We start from the raw sequence: 16,658 nt of genomic DNA on the forward strand, positions 1-16,658 counted from the left end.
CCACAATGACAAATGACAGGTTTTCCCAGGCCCCCACACATATGCTCTAATTAAGAACACTGTAAAGCATGAATGATTTTAACTTTGTCAGCCAAGTCAAAAATATTTTAAATAAAAAATGAGTGAGTTCATTTCCGGACTAGATTTGCACAATATTTTACAGCGATGCCAGGTTTTTCCTCAGATGTACAAGATACTGAAATGATCAATAAAGCATCAGTGATGTTGTTCCAGCAATTACTTGTTTTCTAATAAGGAGTGCCTTTTTCAAATGCATTTGTTATTGTCTGCTGTGTAAAATCCAAACCAGTTCCCTACAACTGATGTTGAATTTTTTAGACACCAACTCCTCCATGCTGCTGTGCTGCCAAACAAAACGAGGAAGAAATGTAAGCTAATGAGCTGCCTACTCTTGCTTATGTTTGCTTTGTTCATGTGTGTCTGTCAGGGAAAACATGAGAGAGCAAAGTCTGGTTCATAAAACGACTGAGCCTGTCAAGAAAACCGACTAAATGTATTTAGTGTCAGGTTACTCACAATCTCTCTGTAAAAACAGATCTTGGAGACATTTTAATCATTCACGGTCATATCTATTTTTCACAAACTTTGGAGCAATCAGTTAGATACAGGGATAACATGGGAAAAAAATATTTAAGTGGTGAAATATGGCAAACATTTTAAAACATGATTTGACTGTGTATGAAAAGCTTTCTGATAACATAAATTAAAGCTTTAACTGGGACATTGATAAAGAAGGCATGCAGAAATGACTTGTTGTTGATGTGTGTAGCTTGTGAAGGAAATGTGTGTATAGTTATATTTAACATTTGAAACATTTACTGTTTAATTGTCTATTTTCTATTCATTTGTCACACAATTGCTACATGAAATGCTAGGCACAGGTCCTAGCCCAATATTAGGGAGTGCAAAAGCACCTATTTCAGCCCATATAAAATTGCCTAAGTGCATAAGCAATGTGTTGGTCAAGCTCCCTCTTTCCCTACACTTACTAGAGAAAATAATGAGAGAGAGAGAGAGCGAGAGAGAGAGAGAGCGAGAGAGAGAGAGTCATGTTAATGGAAGATAAGGCAGCTGCTAAATTAGCAGCAGTCTGATGCATAATGCAAAGTTGGTGAAATGATCATAACAACACAATAAATATTGTTAGAACACACTTAAATATTGTTCACCGCATTATGTTGTCAACACAGCTGTTCCTTTACTAAAGTAACCTAACATAAGTAACCTAACACTTGTATTAATGAAAGGCCACACTGACCAATACAAACCAACACCTTAAAGAACATATTTGTGGATTTCATCTAGCCAAATTCAGAACGGATGCTGAATAGCAACATCCATATTTACACCTGGAGACCAGAGCTTATTTAGTTTACAACACAAGGAATATGTCATACAGTAATCTAAGTTTTGCTCATTTTTTAGTAATTTTTAGTCATGGATCAAATAAACATTATCCTATGCATTTAATTTCCATTTTAGCAAATGTCAGTTAATACGCCTGTTAACTTACTTTATTACTTTGGTAACATTACAGTAACATTATGGTTTAACAGTGAAATGTGGCTTGTTAATGTTATCTAATGCAGTAGACAATGTTAATTAAGAGAATCTTGATGTAAAATACTACCACTAAATTAGAAGTATAGCTAGCTAAGTATTCAGCAGCTAGATAATGCAAGGCAACCTTATCTCAAAACTTAACATGATTTTGTCAAACTTTTTCCTGAAAAAGTTCGAATTTAGATGAAACTAGCCAGCTAATGTTACGTTTTCCAGTGTAAAGGGTACTAGCTGAGATTTTGCTACTAGCTATATATGCTAGTTCCAAATTCATTACATGGCTACCTAGTAAACATTAGCAAATGTGAAATTCTCTCATCTAACATTACCAGCAGGTTACTAATGCCATTTAAAAAAACAAAAGAATACAATACAAGAATATGTCCTCAAGTACCAACATTCGTGCTGTAATTTGCTACATTGCAAACAATGTTATCTTACCAAATGAAAATATATTGAATATAGTCAAATACTGCTAATATTTCCTATTATAACATTACAATAAACCAAATATTACAAACGCTCATCAAAGTTATTTCTAGGTCTAGGTCTATTAGGATCTTATAATAGTACATTTGACTATATCCAAGATATTTTCTTGCAGTGTCCTAATACCATTCAGTTACCTAAAGGCTATTCCTTTCTTCTAAATGCCATGTGTAGGTGTTACTGGAGCTTATTCAGAACGTTCATTCAGCAGAGGGCCAGTTGTCAGTTAGTGGCCATGACACTGATCCTTCCTTCATCCGTTTCCATCAAAGACTTTATATCCCCAACCTTCCATTTCCAGAAGAAGGGGGCAGAGTTATAAAAAACTGCTGGGTTTTGTCCAGATACAACACACTGAGTGGAGAAAGCACACTGACAATAAGAGGATTTGTTCTTGAAGCACCCACCTGTGTAAGACCAGTCCACATCCTCTGTAAACCTGTGCTGGTCTCTAAGGTATTTGCTGCTTAGGCCTATTAGAAGACAGACAGAAATGGAGAGAGAGAGAGAGAGAGAGAGTGAGAGAGAGAAAGAGAGAGAGAGAGAGAGAGAGAGAGAGAGAGAGAGAGTGAAAAAACATATCTTTTGGAAGAGTGGAAAAAGCCATTCAAACTACACAAAATAAACATTGACTGGATGTTAACTACATTTCATATATAGGATACATGAAATACATGTGTGTGATTGAACTGGATGATGCTTTCTTTTTTGTTACAGCGAGAACCAGAATTGTTTCAGTAGTTGTTTATCTTCCTCCTTCACAGCAGCAGTATCACTTCGATTACTTGTGTGAATGAACACGCTGAGTATGAAAATGACTCATTATCATTTCAATTCTTCATGCGACCTGTTGCTGTTTTTTTCCCCTTGAGCACACAGAGACAAAACACATCAGTGTCATATTTGGTGTACATACAGCCACACACACACACACACACACACACACACACGCTGCAAAAGAGAGATTCTGAATTCTGATGCCATGAAAGTATGGAGATCAAAAGGCGTGTGTTCTAACTATAAAGCACACAGCAGCTTTTATACATGTAAGGCACATACAGTGCATTTCAAACATGAACAAACACTCCAAAATTACAAACAGCAATGCAACAAATGACCTAAAAGTGTTTCACGTTTGGGATCTTGCACATCAAAAGCATTCCACAATAATTAAACCTTAATAGATTGGTGCCAAGAAATATTATAGCGGGTCAAAACCTGATCTAAAATCTCACAGGCTGTGGGCCAAGCCACGAAAATGTACATTTCATCAAATCCCTGGTTCAGAACTACATCCTTATTTTCTATCCACATCTAGAATATTTCTGTTCGTTTAAGAAGAAAAAAATCTCCAGGCTAGCACAGCACTAAAACTGTTTACTTCCAGAGTTTGCTATACTGATGGTTATTTGTTAACTAAAAGAAAAATACATTTGATTTGTCACTTTATTTAGTAACCTGATTAGCTTTCTGACTTATTGTAAAATTTACAATGAAAATAGGCAAAAATGAAGAATGCCAACACCATTGCAATCACAATACAATGAAGTAAATATGAGACAGTTTTTTCTTTTTCCTCAGTTACAAGCCAGGGATCGAGCAACTCAAAAACTAAGGCAGAAAGCAAGACTATCTACTATCTAAGATAGCAGATAACCCACTATCGATCAAATAAATCTCAGTCAATGAATTCTCAGTCACGCAGTCATCACACTTTGCAATCTTTACGGCATGTAATTATAATAAAATGTAAATATAGTTTGATTTTAAAATTGCATTCGTTTTGTGTGAAGGAAAAAAAAAGTTCTCAGTACTAGAATCCGGCCCTTATTTTACAAAATACGAACTTGATAACACCTGATTTACTAATAGGTGCTATGGCTTGACAGTGGCTTGCAAATGCATTAAAGTGTTCGTACATAAAGTTTTAAGAATACAGTGCAGTGTCAATGCAAATAGATTAATTTTGCACTACTATTGCGCTTTACCATCCCTAAAAGTCACTTTGGAAATGGCAATTGTGAGCGCAAATTAACATAACTAAAGGACAGGCATTAAAGTTGAGGAAGGCCATTTCTGCAATATGAAGACAAAATGATGCACATCTTATGGATAAACAAATATGCCGACCTGATGCGCTAGCATCTCAAAATAATGAGAAAATTCCTTGAAATGATTACTTATTTCTTACACCTCTACTCTGTGCACTTTGCTTTTCTAGAACTCAATTAAAATATCTTGTATGGTAGCGCTACTTGTATTGTTCTCCACTTGATATATATCGCTTTGCTCGTATTTCCTCATCTGTAAGTCGCTTTGGATAAAAGCATCTGCTAAATGAATAAATGCAAATGTAAATGTACTTATGTGTATTCTTATGTATTCATTATACACACACACACACACACACATATATATATATATATATATATATATATATATATATATATATATAATTTATTTTTTTTTTTTTTTCCAAATCATCGCTCAGGTTATGTTTCCAGGAAGACTTTTTAAGATGTGAATCTGCAACAACTGTCACCCACAACATTCCCACTAACTGCATACTGACCATGCACATCTGCAATGTTTATTTGCAGTCTTACTAAATCCGAGTGCTCAGACTTCTACCATGTGAAGTTTATTTATACCGACTTATCATGTTGAGTCCATAACTGAATATATTTTGGGAATACACAACTGTGACACCACTTTTTAAAATGCTCCTATACATTTTTCAGTGAAGCTGAATGTCTTAGGTCAGTCTAAGGTCAGCACGGTCATGACCCTATGCGTAGAGAAAGTTCTTTGTTCTAATAAAACACATTCTGGCTATAATTCAGAGTGACACAACAACAACAAGAGCTTGCATACTCTTCAATAGCAAACCTCTAACAGCTCGCTTCAGTTTTATAGCTGGTAAAGGGAATGTAGAATAAAATCCCTCCTGCATGAAATTCTTGAAATTATCCTCTTGTCTAAATCGTAGTTTCAGCTTATAACAAGACATGAGTTGGCCTTTAAACATTTGCTGAATCACATATAAATAAGATAATTAGGCAGACCCTAAAACAGATGATGCAGCATGTGCTGTATCTTGTTATAAAAGTCTGAAATACGGCCCAAATGCAGGTCATGCTGGTTTAAATAATCATATATTTGCTGTAGGGTCAAATCTTGCCTAAATGTAAATGTGTGGATGGCTAACATACAGCAGTGCTCTGAATATCACAGACTTTATACTGCATGTGTCTTGAGCCTTGGCCTGAAACCTTACACAAGTGAAGAGGCTTTGACATTGTTGGTGGGAAACACATGTTGTACAGGGCAGGTGGAACAACCGAACAGCTCTATGCTTGCAGACAGCTAACTGAATTATGTGTCCTCCTAAATTCTTTTGGATTATTTAAAAGCCCCACTGTATAGCCCTAGTGTATTTTTTACTAACCGATATATCACTATACATAGACTTTCATTACTGTATGGATTTTAATCAATATATTTATGTAAACAGTTGTTTTGAGCAGGTCTAAAAGTCTTAAACAGAGTTTCTCGAAGCTCTAGAGCATTGCTATCAACTAGCCAGAGAAGTCAATATCTGACTGATCATGCAAATTATCTCTTGCAGGTAATCAAGTTATAGTTATCAAAGCTGGAAACGCACAGTTCTTGGGTCTCAGGCACCAAAATGAGCACAATAACCTTAATAAAAATCTAAATGCTAATTATTTTGGCCGAATGTGCAGAATATAACAGCTGATTGAACATTATGTTCGTAAATTTAGAAGTCATATTTTCTTCTTTGAGCCAGAAAGGGAGTATGAAGGGAACCAGAGCGTGCCGCAGAGCAATTTTTTTTATGTACCAATGAATGGAGAGCAAAGAGCCTGCATTCACATGAGTACATTATTCAGATGTGTTCTAAATTGATACAAATACAGAGCTGAATAAAAAAACAAAGATGTTTATTTATTTATTTATTTATTTAAAATTAAGAAACCTGTGAAACCAGTTCTTAAGTTCTTAAATAAACTTTCTTGGTTGTTATTAAAAGAAAACCTTCCCTGAAAATCATACTGGCACTATAATGAATTGCAGCTTAAAAGACACCATTTCGAGCAGCAGCAGCACTGCGTCCAAGCCGCATCACAGATTCTCATAGCGTGTCCGACTAACTTTTCTGTTTCTTCAGGAACGTAACAAACCCAAAAAACTGAATTAAATCTGATCAAATATTATCAGGTGAAGTATAAACAAGTTATTTGATTTGAGAAAGACATCATTGTTTTTACAGATTGTTTTTTTCCAGCAGCCCTTTTTCTTTGCAGTGTTTTCCATAGTGATAGGCAGATTTGGAGCACTAAGATTATTTAGAGCGCTAAAGTTATTTGGAGCAGTGAAAAGACACAGATGCAGATAGTTGCACTGTGTTACACCCTAGTTCAGAGTCTCTCTACAGAGAAACTTTGAAAAGCGGTTACGTTCACTTTGATGTCTTTGTTTGTTTGTTTGTTTGTTTTTTGTTTTAGTTGTGTTTTTTGTAGTTTGTTTAATGTTGCCTCTTATTTAATGTTATACTCCTTTCAATGCATCATAAAAATTTATTGCTGTTCTTGTTCTCTGAATAAACTGTGACAAGGACAATGTAGGTGTGCGAGACGTCAGTTATTTTCGGAAATTTCCTAGGGTCAGGGTTAACAAACATTTTTACTTGAGAGAGATATGAGACTGCACATCATAGGAACCAAAATACGGTTCTAGGAATGTGTTTTAAGAATCTGTATGTGTGTGTGTGTGTGTGTCAGAGTATGCTATGGAGAGGCTTGAGTGACCAACTGATTAAATTATTGCATGCATGAGTATGTATATCCACTATGTGTTACAGACCAGCTGTTAGCATGAGGGTCAGAAGTCAAGTGACATCCAATAAGCATGAGAAAGCAGTCCCAGTTGCTGAAAGTGAAAAAAAAACAAGCAACAGCCGTGAGCTTTAGGCTCTCTTGAAACAGCACCACAGTTCCTTACATCCACAACCATGACATTCGTTTAGCTCATGCAGTTTAAAGCCTATAAATCATGCCCTCTGTGTTGGCTACGCTTTCTCACACTGTTGTGTGTCTTTTCTTTGGGGTTGCCATATGGTGGAACTTACGAATAAAATAGACTAAAAAGCTGTAGTCGATATGCACTCAAATTTGCCACTTTGTTTCTGCAACTAATATATGAAGCACTGGATTAAAGAGCATCCCTTGGCATTTAGGACCTACTGTCCTGCTTTCAGTGTTACTTCAGGGCACGTTTTTTAAACTTTCAGCTTTGGTGGTACTGTAGGATTTTGCTGCTGTACACAGAAGAAACTGGCCCAGTTGAAAAAAAAAGTAGACTTTTCTAGGCTGTAAAGGTCTGTGCAGAAACATCACTTTGGCAGCACAACTACCTGCCATACCAAATGACAGCATGTGGAACCGGTATGTGTATAGTGATCCTTCCAGTGTTTAAGAGAACCAGTCGCCTATGCTGCCAGTGCTGATGATACACAACGCTTTTCATCACAGCATATCCGACAGGGAGCAGGTCTCTAATCAGCATGCAGGACATGCCAAAGGAAACTCCTAGACAACACGCAGGGTTGGCGATGGCGTTTTGCCACTGGAACTTCCTGCACTGCCTCATCCATCACTATGGTCACAGGCTCAGCCCCCTTTGTAATTTCCCTTTATCCCTCCTGTTGAGTTCACTACTTAGTGATAGATATATTGTTCACCACATCTCACTGACCCAGGCCATTTATTTTTAATCAATACATTCATGAAATTTATTTTACATTTTTTATTTCATGTAAACAATCATTTAAGTATTCATGAATAAAAGAAGAAACAACCTTTTGCCTAAACAGAACTAACAGGACTAGATCCTTCCTGACATTAACACTGCTAGTCTCTCCTGCCAAAGCACCCGAGGACAAGCAGTCATCAGTTAAGTGTGGGTACAGAACAACTTCCCGTAGTCAAGCAGACCTCAATGACCCCAGTGTTACTTCTTCCCTTTCTAAACATTTACATTGCAGTTGAAGAGAGTTACAACACAAAGTTCAAAAGAATGCAAAAGTCAAGATTGTAAGTGTCACGGTTCTATTATCGGTTCACTTTTTTTTTCTTTAAAGTGGACTGTTTTTCAATTGATCAAATTAAAAACTCTTGAGTATACAGTATGTACCTTTAATTCTCAAGTAACATCAGCTCCGTCGCTGTGTGTTCTTGCGTATTCTTGTTTTTGGTCGGTATGTACTACAGTTACCACGGAAAACAATCTTTCTATAATTATTATCATTTACAATATAGGGCTTTAAAGAATAACACTGACAGTAATTAAGTCAAGCACAATAATGTTCTTTTGTCAAGCTATCAAAGCTTCACACGTGCTCACACCTTAAAATGGCTTAAAACAATTTAAGGCACAATAATTGGTTTCTGTATTGGACTCCTACTGACTGGTAAAAAATAACAACTTTATTTATCTCCCAGTAGACTAAAAAAAAAAAAAAAAGGTTTTCAGTGGAAATGCGCCAGAAACTGAATTTAATACCACTGGCCTTTCCACGGCTTGACTAGATTTGTTCTGTCTGAGAGCTCCCATTTGAGCAGATTGTATTTCTCAGGCAGAAGGGGGGGAGCCTTATCTTAAATAAACTTACTGCACTTTAAACCTGCAACAAGAGGTTGTGTGCATGAAGCTTTCCAGAACAAAAGTTGAGATCTAGCACCATATGCTAATATCCCTTTTGAAATGTAAGAAAAGGTTCATCTTAGGTTCGTGTAAGGTCTTACAGAGACACTGCTCCGTGTGGAATATGACTCAATCAAAAATTCAAGAGCATGTTTCATAACCCTGGTTTATGCTGCCATGGCAACAGACATAGTGCACAATGTCGGTTTCATCTAGCATCTGTATCATGAGTCTTCCAATGCAAGGGTAAACCCTCCTCCATCAGAAATCACTGCAAATCTTGACCGAAATACAGTTGGGTTTGAATTGAGTTGGTTTTGGGATGCCACTGGAGATCATTTTCTACAAGACTACATTCTTAGTTAAGAAAAATGTCTAAATTCTACAAAAGAATACAAAAGGAAAAGGATCTGAGTAGCTATGGGGGTCTTGAGCACATCATCCTAATGAAATTCCAACAACAAACTTCAAATTCAACACAAATTAAAGAATACAGTCTCAATATGATGTGAGTCCATGTAATATTATCGCTCCAGTCTGCATCTAATGCCATGCGCAAGCAATAAACCAACAACCATAGCTGCTGATTATATAATCCTGTCGAGGTGACATGGATTATGAAGGCAGGTTGTTTTAAACAATCTAATAGGTAAGATGAGGTAATATGGTAATATCATTCTGTGTATCCTCGGGTGCCTGCTAAATATGTCTGAAAGTTTTCCTTATGTTATTTATTTCTAGCAGTGAATATTCAGCTCGTGCTGCCAAAAATTATTTAGGGCAAAGCCATGGAGGCTAGAAAACTGCATTAGGTTGGAGCACATAACACAGCTCTTCATAAGATTCTCCCATGAAATATTCAGTGCATATGAAACAGTCTCTGTAGCATTCTTTAGAGAAACTCTAGGCTAATGGTTTGACAAATATAGCATGGTTTATCACCCTTTAGTCACTCCTAAAGAACGGCTGCAACAGCTAAAGCCTTCGGAGTGACTTTCACCTTCTGAGTGAAAATGCAGGCTGAGAAATTGTAAGTACTCATAACTACAGTGAAATGTACTTTTAACTGTGTAACAAGATCATTCATTAATTAACTTTCCAACATTGCCGGTCATAACCACTGATGACCCTGTGTATATGTTATGGCTGAGCGTTCAAATGGATTGAGTGAATTCATGCTGCTGGGGCTGTCACGGGAATATCAGTGTTCTCATTCCAGCGCATTCAATAAAGGAAAAACTGAATTATGTTTCCTGTGATATCAAACGTTTGAAAAGGTCAGTCTAATGCAATATGGCATGGGCTGTACTGAATGAGACAGATGCTCCCTGATGCCATACAAGCCCGCGAGCCCTCATACTTGTCCTACGGCCCTTTAGTCTTTGGTTCACTGAATAATAAATACACAACCATACACAGTGGGTTAAGTGGTGTAGCATGTGCCAGTTCACAAACACAAACTGAGAGCAAATCTGCCATCACAAGCTTTACACATGAAAAAAATCAGCAGTAAATTTGAATGGGAAACTACACACTCTGGAAATGGAGTGTTGTTACTGACCTGACTTTAATTATTTCAGATGACATCTTTTTTTTTTTTTTTTGATGGATCACTATATCAGTGTCGATAGCAGAGGCTAAGAGTTAACGAGCAGAAGGGCAGATGGTAGATGATGCTTCACCTCATTCCAGCAGATGGCATTAACACCATGATATCTTACCTCTAGCCAAAAACAGAGTATAGCCACTACATCAAATACTATTTCACTTGGTTTAAGACTGGGACAGCTATGGTCTGATTGGTCACACTTCTGTCCTGCGTAGGCTGGCCGAATTAAAAACTGCACATCCATCCAAAGTGCTTCCTACACTGAGAAAACACTTTGTCCGCACGCAAACAGGTTCTGAATTCCCACACTTTATATTTGAAATGAAACACTGCCTGTGACATTAAAGTGGGAATGCCTGGGAACCCATAAGTCACTGGACAGCTGGCTGCTCACTTGACACTTGGCCAGCTGTACAGTACGTTACTACATCATCGGCTCACGCATAAAGCAAAGCAGATAACACTTTACTAAAGTACAATTTATATGCTGTTGCTTGTAGGAAATACTTCGATAGGTAAGGAATATTAGCTTCCTGAAGGGATTGTACTTCTGATAGAGAAACACTCTGTTTAACCTATGGGTGTTTTCCCAGAGGTGCAAACCAAAGAGTTTTAGATTGAATCTTTTTTTTTTTTTTTTTTTATGAGCGTGCAATCCACAACACTGGCAAAGTTGTTTAAAAAATAATAATAAATGGGGGGAAAAGGAAGGTTTCAGAAAGATGCAAATGTAAACGAACAATACTAGCAAACATTTTAATAAATGCATGAGATCAGTGTGGAAAAATGCACAAACTGCCTCATCTGTTTAAAAAAAAAAAAGAGCTGTGAGTGGAAGTGATGATGTGATTATTGACAACAGGATCATTTCTGAAGTGAACAAAAGCCCCCTTTCTACTCTGATCTCAAAACGCAGTATATGTGAGGCTGAAAGAAGCTATAGAAGACAAGAAGCTCCTGAACATCAACAGGGACTGACAAATGAATGCATTGCATTCATTGAATGCATGGAAGAATGCATTGAAGCAAAAAAAACCTATAGTTTTTTTTGGTTTTCTTGTTTGTTTGTTTTTTTGGGGTTTTTTTTTTTTGATGATGATGTATGTGGGTCCAGAAATACATAATTTTTTTGATGAAGAATTTGCAACCAGGAATTTGTCAACATTAAATAAACAAATTTCATTATGTATATAATCATTCATAAATATATGGATAGACTGAGAGAGAGAGAGAGAGAGAGAGAGAGAGAGAGAGAGAGAGAGAGATAAATAGATAAATAGATAGACAGACAGACAGACAGATAGACAGATAAATAGATAGACTATATTCATTTTAGATCCAAAACATAGGAGCAAAACAACACACTGTCACAGTGCTGTGAGACTGAACTGCAATGCACAGGAGAAATTAAATGAGATGTTGAAATAATCATCATCATATAAAAAAGTTACAAATATGCAATAAAATAATTAACTAACTGCAAACGCGCTTTGAACCTCATCCTGAACCTCATCCTGAACCTCATCCTGAACCTCATCCCGAACCTCATCCTGAACCTCATCCTGCGTCTTCACGTCTGTACTCCAGATGCACAGGTTCTTACCTACTGAACACATGATGCACAGCTGAAAGATTAAAAGGCAAAAGCTGATTTTGATCCCGGACATTGTCGAGCGGTTGGGGTTGAAGCCGGGCGAGTGAAGACCCTTAAAGCAGAAGCGACGTGCTGCGTGTGAGGATGCTACAGAAGGTCCATGTCGATCCCCTCACTCAGTATTCCACTCCACACGGCAATCCACAGTGTCCCCGATATGGTTCGCCAACCGGCTCATAAACACGGCCAGATCACCCCCTGCACTTCACACTGTTAACGCTACATGCACAAGGACTTTTCGCCATCCGACAGAAAACGCATTGATATGCCTTGTTGGTTTGAAGTAGGCGTGACTGAGGGTGGAGATCGATTAGACAAGATCAAAACTGTACTGATGTCCACATGTTAATGCAGCTGTCATCCTTTCATTCTTCCGTAAACTTGTTAGATCGTTTAATTCGATCAATATCAAGTCCAATATATTTTCCTTTACAAGCAAGGCAGGATTATCCATATGGGATTGGCCCTGGGAGTGCCCTGGGGCACCAACCAATGAGGGGCACCAAATGATTACGATAATAACTAAACCTTCAAAATATTTACCATATCTTATATATATATATATATATATATATATATATATATATATATATATATATATATTAGCCATAGAGAGTGAATATAAATATATATGTATATAAAGAATTGTGGTTGGGTATATGTGCCCTACCACACACACACTTGAGTCCACAAAAAAACAAAAAATCAGACAATTCAGAATGGATAGGCAGCAGCTAGGCAGTTTTGTGAAACGCAAACTAAAATAAAGATCAACTACCAAGGCACATAACCTCCATTCACAATGTATCTGTAAGTTTTCTCTTCGGATATATAAAAAAAACTTTCAGGGTTTAATTAACGACGTTGCATGCACAAAGTCAAGAAAGATGATGTTCTGCTAAAGGTAAGGCTTATTTACTATTATTTCTGGGCAAATATGTGACACTGTTGTCGAGTTGATATTTGTGGAACGGGTTTCTCTTTTAACTGGTTGCTCAGCTTGTGATGCTTGTAAAGTCAGTGTATGTAAGTTTCCCTGTTTGTGATTTGCGCCTGTGCGTCTCTGTGCTGCTGCGTTCAGTTGTTGATATGTTGCTTGTTACAGTCCTTCTTGGACTTAGCTTATTTGATACGTGTGTGCAATGATTTCTTTAGGCATACTCTGTAATGGTTTTGCATGTAGTCCTAATACAGGCCATTTATGATGGAAAAATGATATGTTGCATGGCGTGTTGCATTGGCATGTGAGTTGCATTGTGAGAACTGAGCATAACGGCTAGAATGGCATTTGTAGGTCCATGTGTGTCTATGGTGTCAGGTATTTTGGTTGGGTCTTAAATTTTTCTGTAGTATGTATGGTGAGCCTGTACTTTAGCTATAGGTTCATGTAAATCTATGGTCTTTATACTCATAGTAAATGTAACTTTTTTACGTGTAAAGTGGGAGAAGGGGACACACTTCAAGCATGGTTCCCAAACTTTTCCAGGGCAAGGCCCCCCAAATGGCATTAAAATTTGACCGAGGCCCCCCTTTTGCAAGATGTCTTTAAAACACATAAAAAATACAGACTTCTGAATATATCCCCCTTTTTTTTTATTAATAATTACATCTTACATCTTTACATTACATTAGGAATTGATTGTGTGTGTGTGTGTGTGTGTGTGTGTCTGAGAGTGAGAAAGAGAAAACATACATTTGTTTATTTTTCACACCAAATTGTTGAGGCCCCCCGGGCGCCCCCTGGTGGCCCCCACTTTGAAGACCACTGCCCTAGGGCACCACGCTGTGTTACAAGGCCTGCTTACAAGTCTGCTGTCAATTTCTGAATTATGATACTGTCCTTTAATGCATTACTTAATAATGATCTTTATACCACAGCGCAGCTGAATTCTCAAATCTGATTGGTCGGGACAGTAGCAAGAGTCAGACAGGTGTTCCAGCTGTAACATGATCAGTAGGTTTATATTAATGCCCTCTTTCTAATACATTTCTATAGTAACAGCTCATACACAGGGACTTGTACAGCAAAAGCTTCTTGTAATATAAGTCTAATAATAAACATATTTTAAAAATGTGTTGTTGATTAACAAATTAACATGTATACTAATCACTGATGTGGTGAAATTTATTTAAATGTATTTTATGGAATGTTAAATGTTTTTGCTTTGTAAAGTTTCCCAGCATAGGGATGTCTTCAGGACAGAGGAATTTATACTTTCTCATTTCTTAGTAAAATAACTATCTGTGTTCATTGAGGGGGGGGGGGGGCGGTGGGAGTGCTGGTGCAGCACCACTGTCTTAAACATATGGTCCACAATGTTGAATCCAACTTTAAACCGTTAAAATGTGCAACATGCATAAATTAATAAATACAATAAATATAATTTTTAATTCATAAATCAAAAACAAATTGGTATAAGAATAACACAGAAAAACACACTCCAGACTCCTAGATTTTATGGAGAAAAAAAATCCACATCGAGGTGGTATGGCACTCCCATACCACCTGATATAACCTGATGCTTCGCGTCAGGTTATATCAAACCACCCTGTCATGTGATTTTCCTTACTAATTATTCTCATTGTATGTTATTATTGAGTAATGTTACACAATACAACTTAATATTTAACTAACAATAAGTGTGTATAGCCAACTAAGGAGATTGTAGTCTAACGTCTAAACTAGCAAGCTGATTTCTAGTCTAAATTTAAAAAAAAAAAAAGAACATTAATAATGAGGTTTAAATTTTACAAACCACAAACTGCCCTCATAAACTCTCACATTTATATGTTTTGGAATAAAAAGTATACTCAGTATTCTCAACCAGAAGTGCATTTTCTGACTTCATGTTGTAGGAGCAGACAGTATGGATCAGGGCATGAATATACCATTTATTTTGTCTACTTATTGAAACATAGCTTTTTTATTAGCCTCAAATCGAAGACCTATCACTGATTCTTACATAATATTTTCTTTATTTTTATTCTTCCAACATTGCCACAGTAAACTGATTTCAAATTAAAGAACAATCAAGTCGACATCTTACCATTAACAAAGAGTCAATATTTTCTAGTAATTGTGAATAACAGAACTGAGATGTTCGTTGTTTTGTATATTATCTTCATATTGTGTATTGCTTTATGCTAGGCAGGGTCTTGTGGATCCGGAGCTTATACCTGCTGCTCCACTGTGCCCCTCTGTTTTATATCATATATTTACATAAAAATCATTGAACACACTTATATAAAACAAATATTCCATACTAGGACAAAGATGTTACATACTGTTTAAACAGACAAGCTCCATCCAGGCGGCTACCATAAAACCCCTAATATACATTCACTCAAGTTTCGCAGACTGGCTTATGATGTCCCATGAGAGCTAAACATAAGTCACCTCTGTCTATAAACCTACAATGTCGTCCTCAGCTGAGCAACAGGCATCTCTGCTAACTGGGTAGTCAAGGAATGCAATTCCTTGGTGTCCTCATAGTTTGTTAAACCCATGATTTTAAATGGAGTATAGAGTACATCCCAAAACTTTAATTGATAATCTTTTAGCCCTGCAAATTGATTGATCTCCAAGGAAGTATCAATTCTTAAATTCTTTGTATTGGGCGGACTTAAGGAGAGAGGTGAAGAGGTGGTTTCTAAATCGAGGATACACAGGTGCTTCCTATGCATCACATTTATTTTGGCACATAATTATTTATTATATTATTATCCAATAAACAGAACCATAAAATTAATGAATCATGTTAATTCAATAAACAGTGGGTACAAATAAAATCCTTGGACAAAAGTCAATTAATATGACTTATTAATATGCTCTAAAACCGACTCGGGTGATGAGTTTCTTGTTTAGGCTAAAACAAGAAGTTTTAATGCAATAATATTGCAATAATATTTTAATTAAGGTTAATTCAGTGTGTAATAAGTTCTGAATAAGCAGATCTGTTATACAGTTAATACAGCTGGGAAACATGACAATAAGTTAAGTGACACTTCAGTGACTGAGGATGTCTCATTGGGCAAATGCATGTGTTCTCTATTCCTCCTCCCCTCGTTTTATCCTTAAATACTTTTCTTGCTTCCTCGAAGAGAGGAGATAAGAAGTGAGGAAGAGAGGCAAGGAAAGGAAATGATGAGGCACAATTAAAGAAATGAGAAGCATTAATATCGTAGTGTGGCTGCACTAATTCACTTAACCCTCCATGGTATTATATTACTGTAATGTTTAATGTCATCGTTCTGTTCGATTAATTAAGTGTTATTTGTTAGCCTAAGAATGAGCTGTTTGTCAGTGACACGTGTTGTTTTATGGTGGATTGTGTTCAAAATCTTTTTTTTTTGTCATATATACATCTGTGGCTAACCAACAGGCCTTTTACTGTGCTGGAAATGCAAGTTGCCAATAAAAGAGTAAGTGTGTTGTTTTAACCATGCTTCCTGGTCAAGTCTCTTCCTCACTAACGCCCACCACAAAATGTACAGCGCTGCCAGCAGGAAAATATCCAACAGGCAGCGTAAATAAAGCAGAATTTTACCACAAAAATCTTAGTGTGTGTCAGTGGATAGTGTGGCTCAATGCTAACA

The 16,658-nt window shown here is 36.8% G+C and overlaps 1 protein-coding gene across 1 annotated transcript in view; it reads right to left on the bottom strand.

Annotated features, from left to right (window-relative positions):
- Positions 1–12,365, bottom strand: part of ptprz1b (protein tyrosine phosphatase receptor type Z1b) — a 48,223-nt gene extending 35,858 nt beyond the window's left edge. The window contains exons 1-2 of the mRNA XM_053650862.1: positions 12,012–12,365; positions 2,481–2,546 (exon numbers count right to left, since the gene is read on the bottom strand). Coding sequence (XP_053506837.1) covers positions 2,481–2,546; positions 12,012–12,075 — 130 coding nt within the window. The 5' untranslated portion in view covers positions 12,076–12,365. The remainder of the gene's footprint in view (positions 1–2,480; positions 2,547–12,011) is intronic.
- Between the last annotated feature and the right edge of the window lie 4,293 nt (positions 12,366–16,658).

The sequence above is a fragment of the Ictalurus furcatus genome, chromosome 19 (genome assembly GCF_023375685.1).
Source record: "Ictalurus furcatus strain D&B chromosome 19, Billie_1.0, whole genome shotgun sequence".
In the NCBI taxonomy this organism is placed as follows: Eukaryota; Metazoa; Chordata; class Actinopteri; order Siluriformes; family Ictaluridae; genus Ictalurus; species Ictalurus furcatus.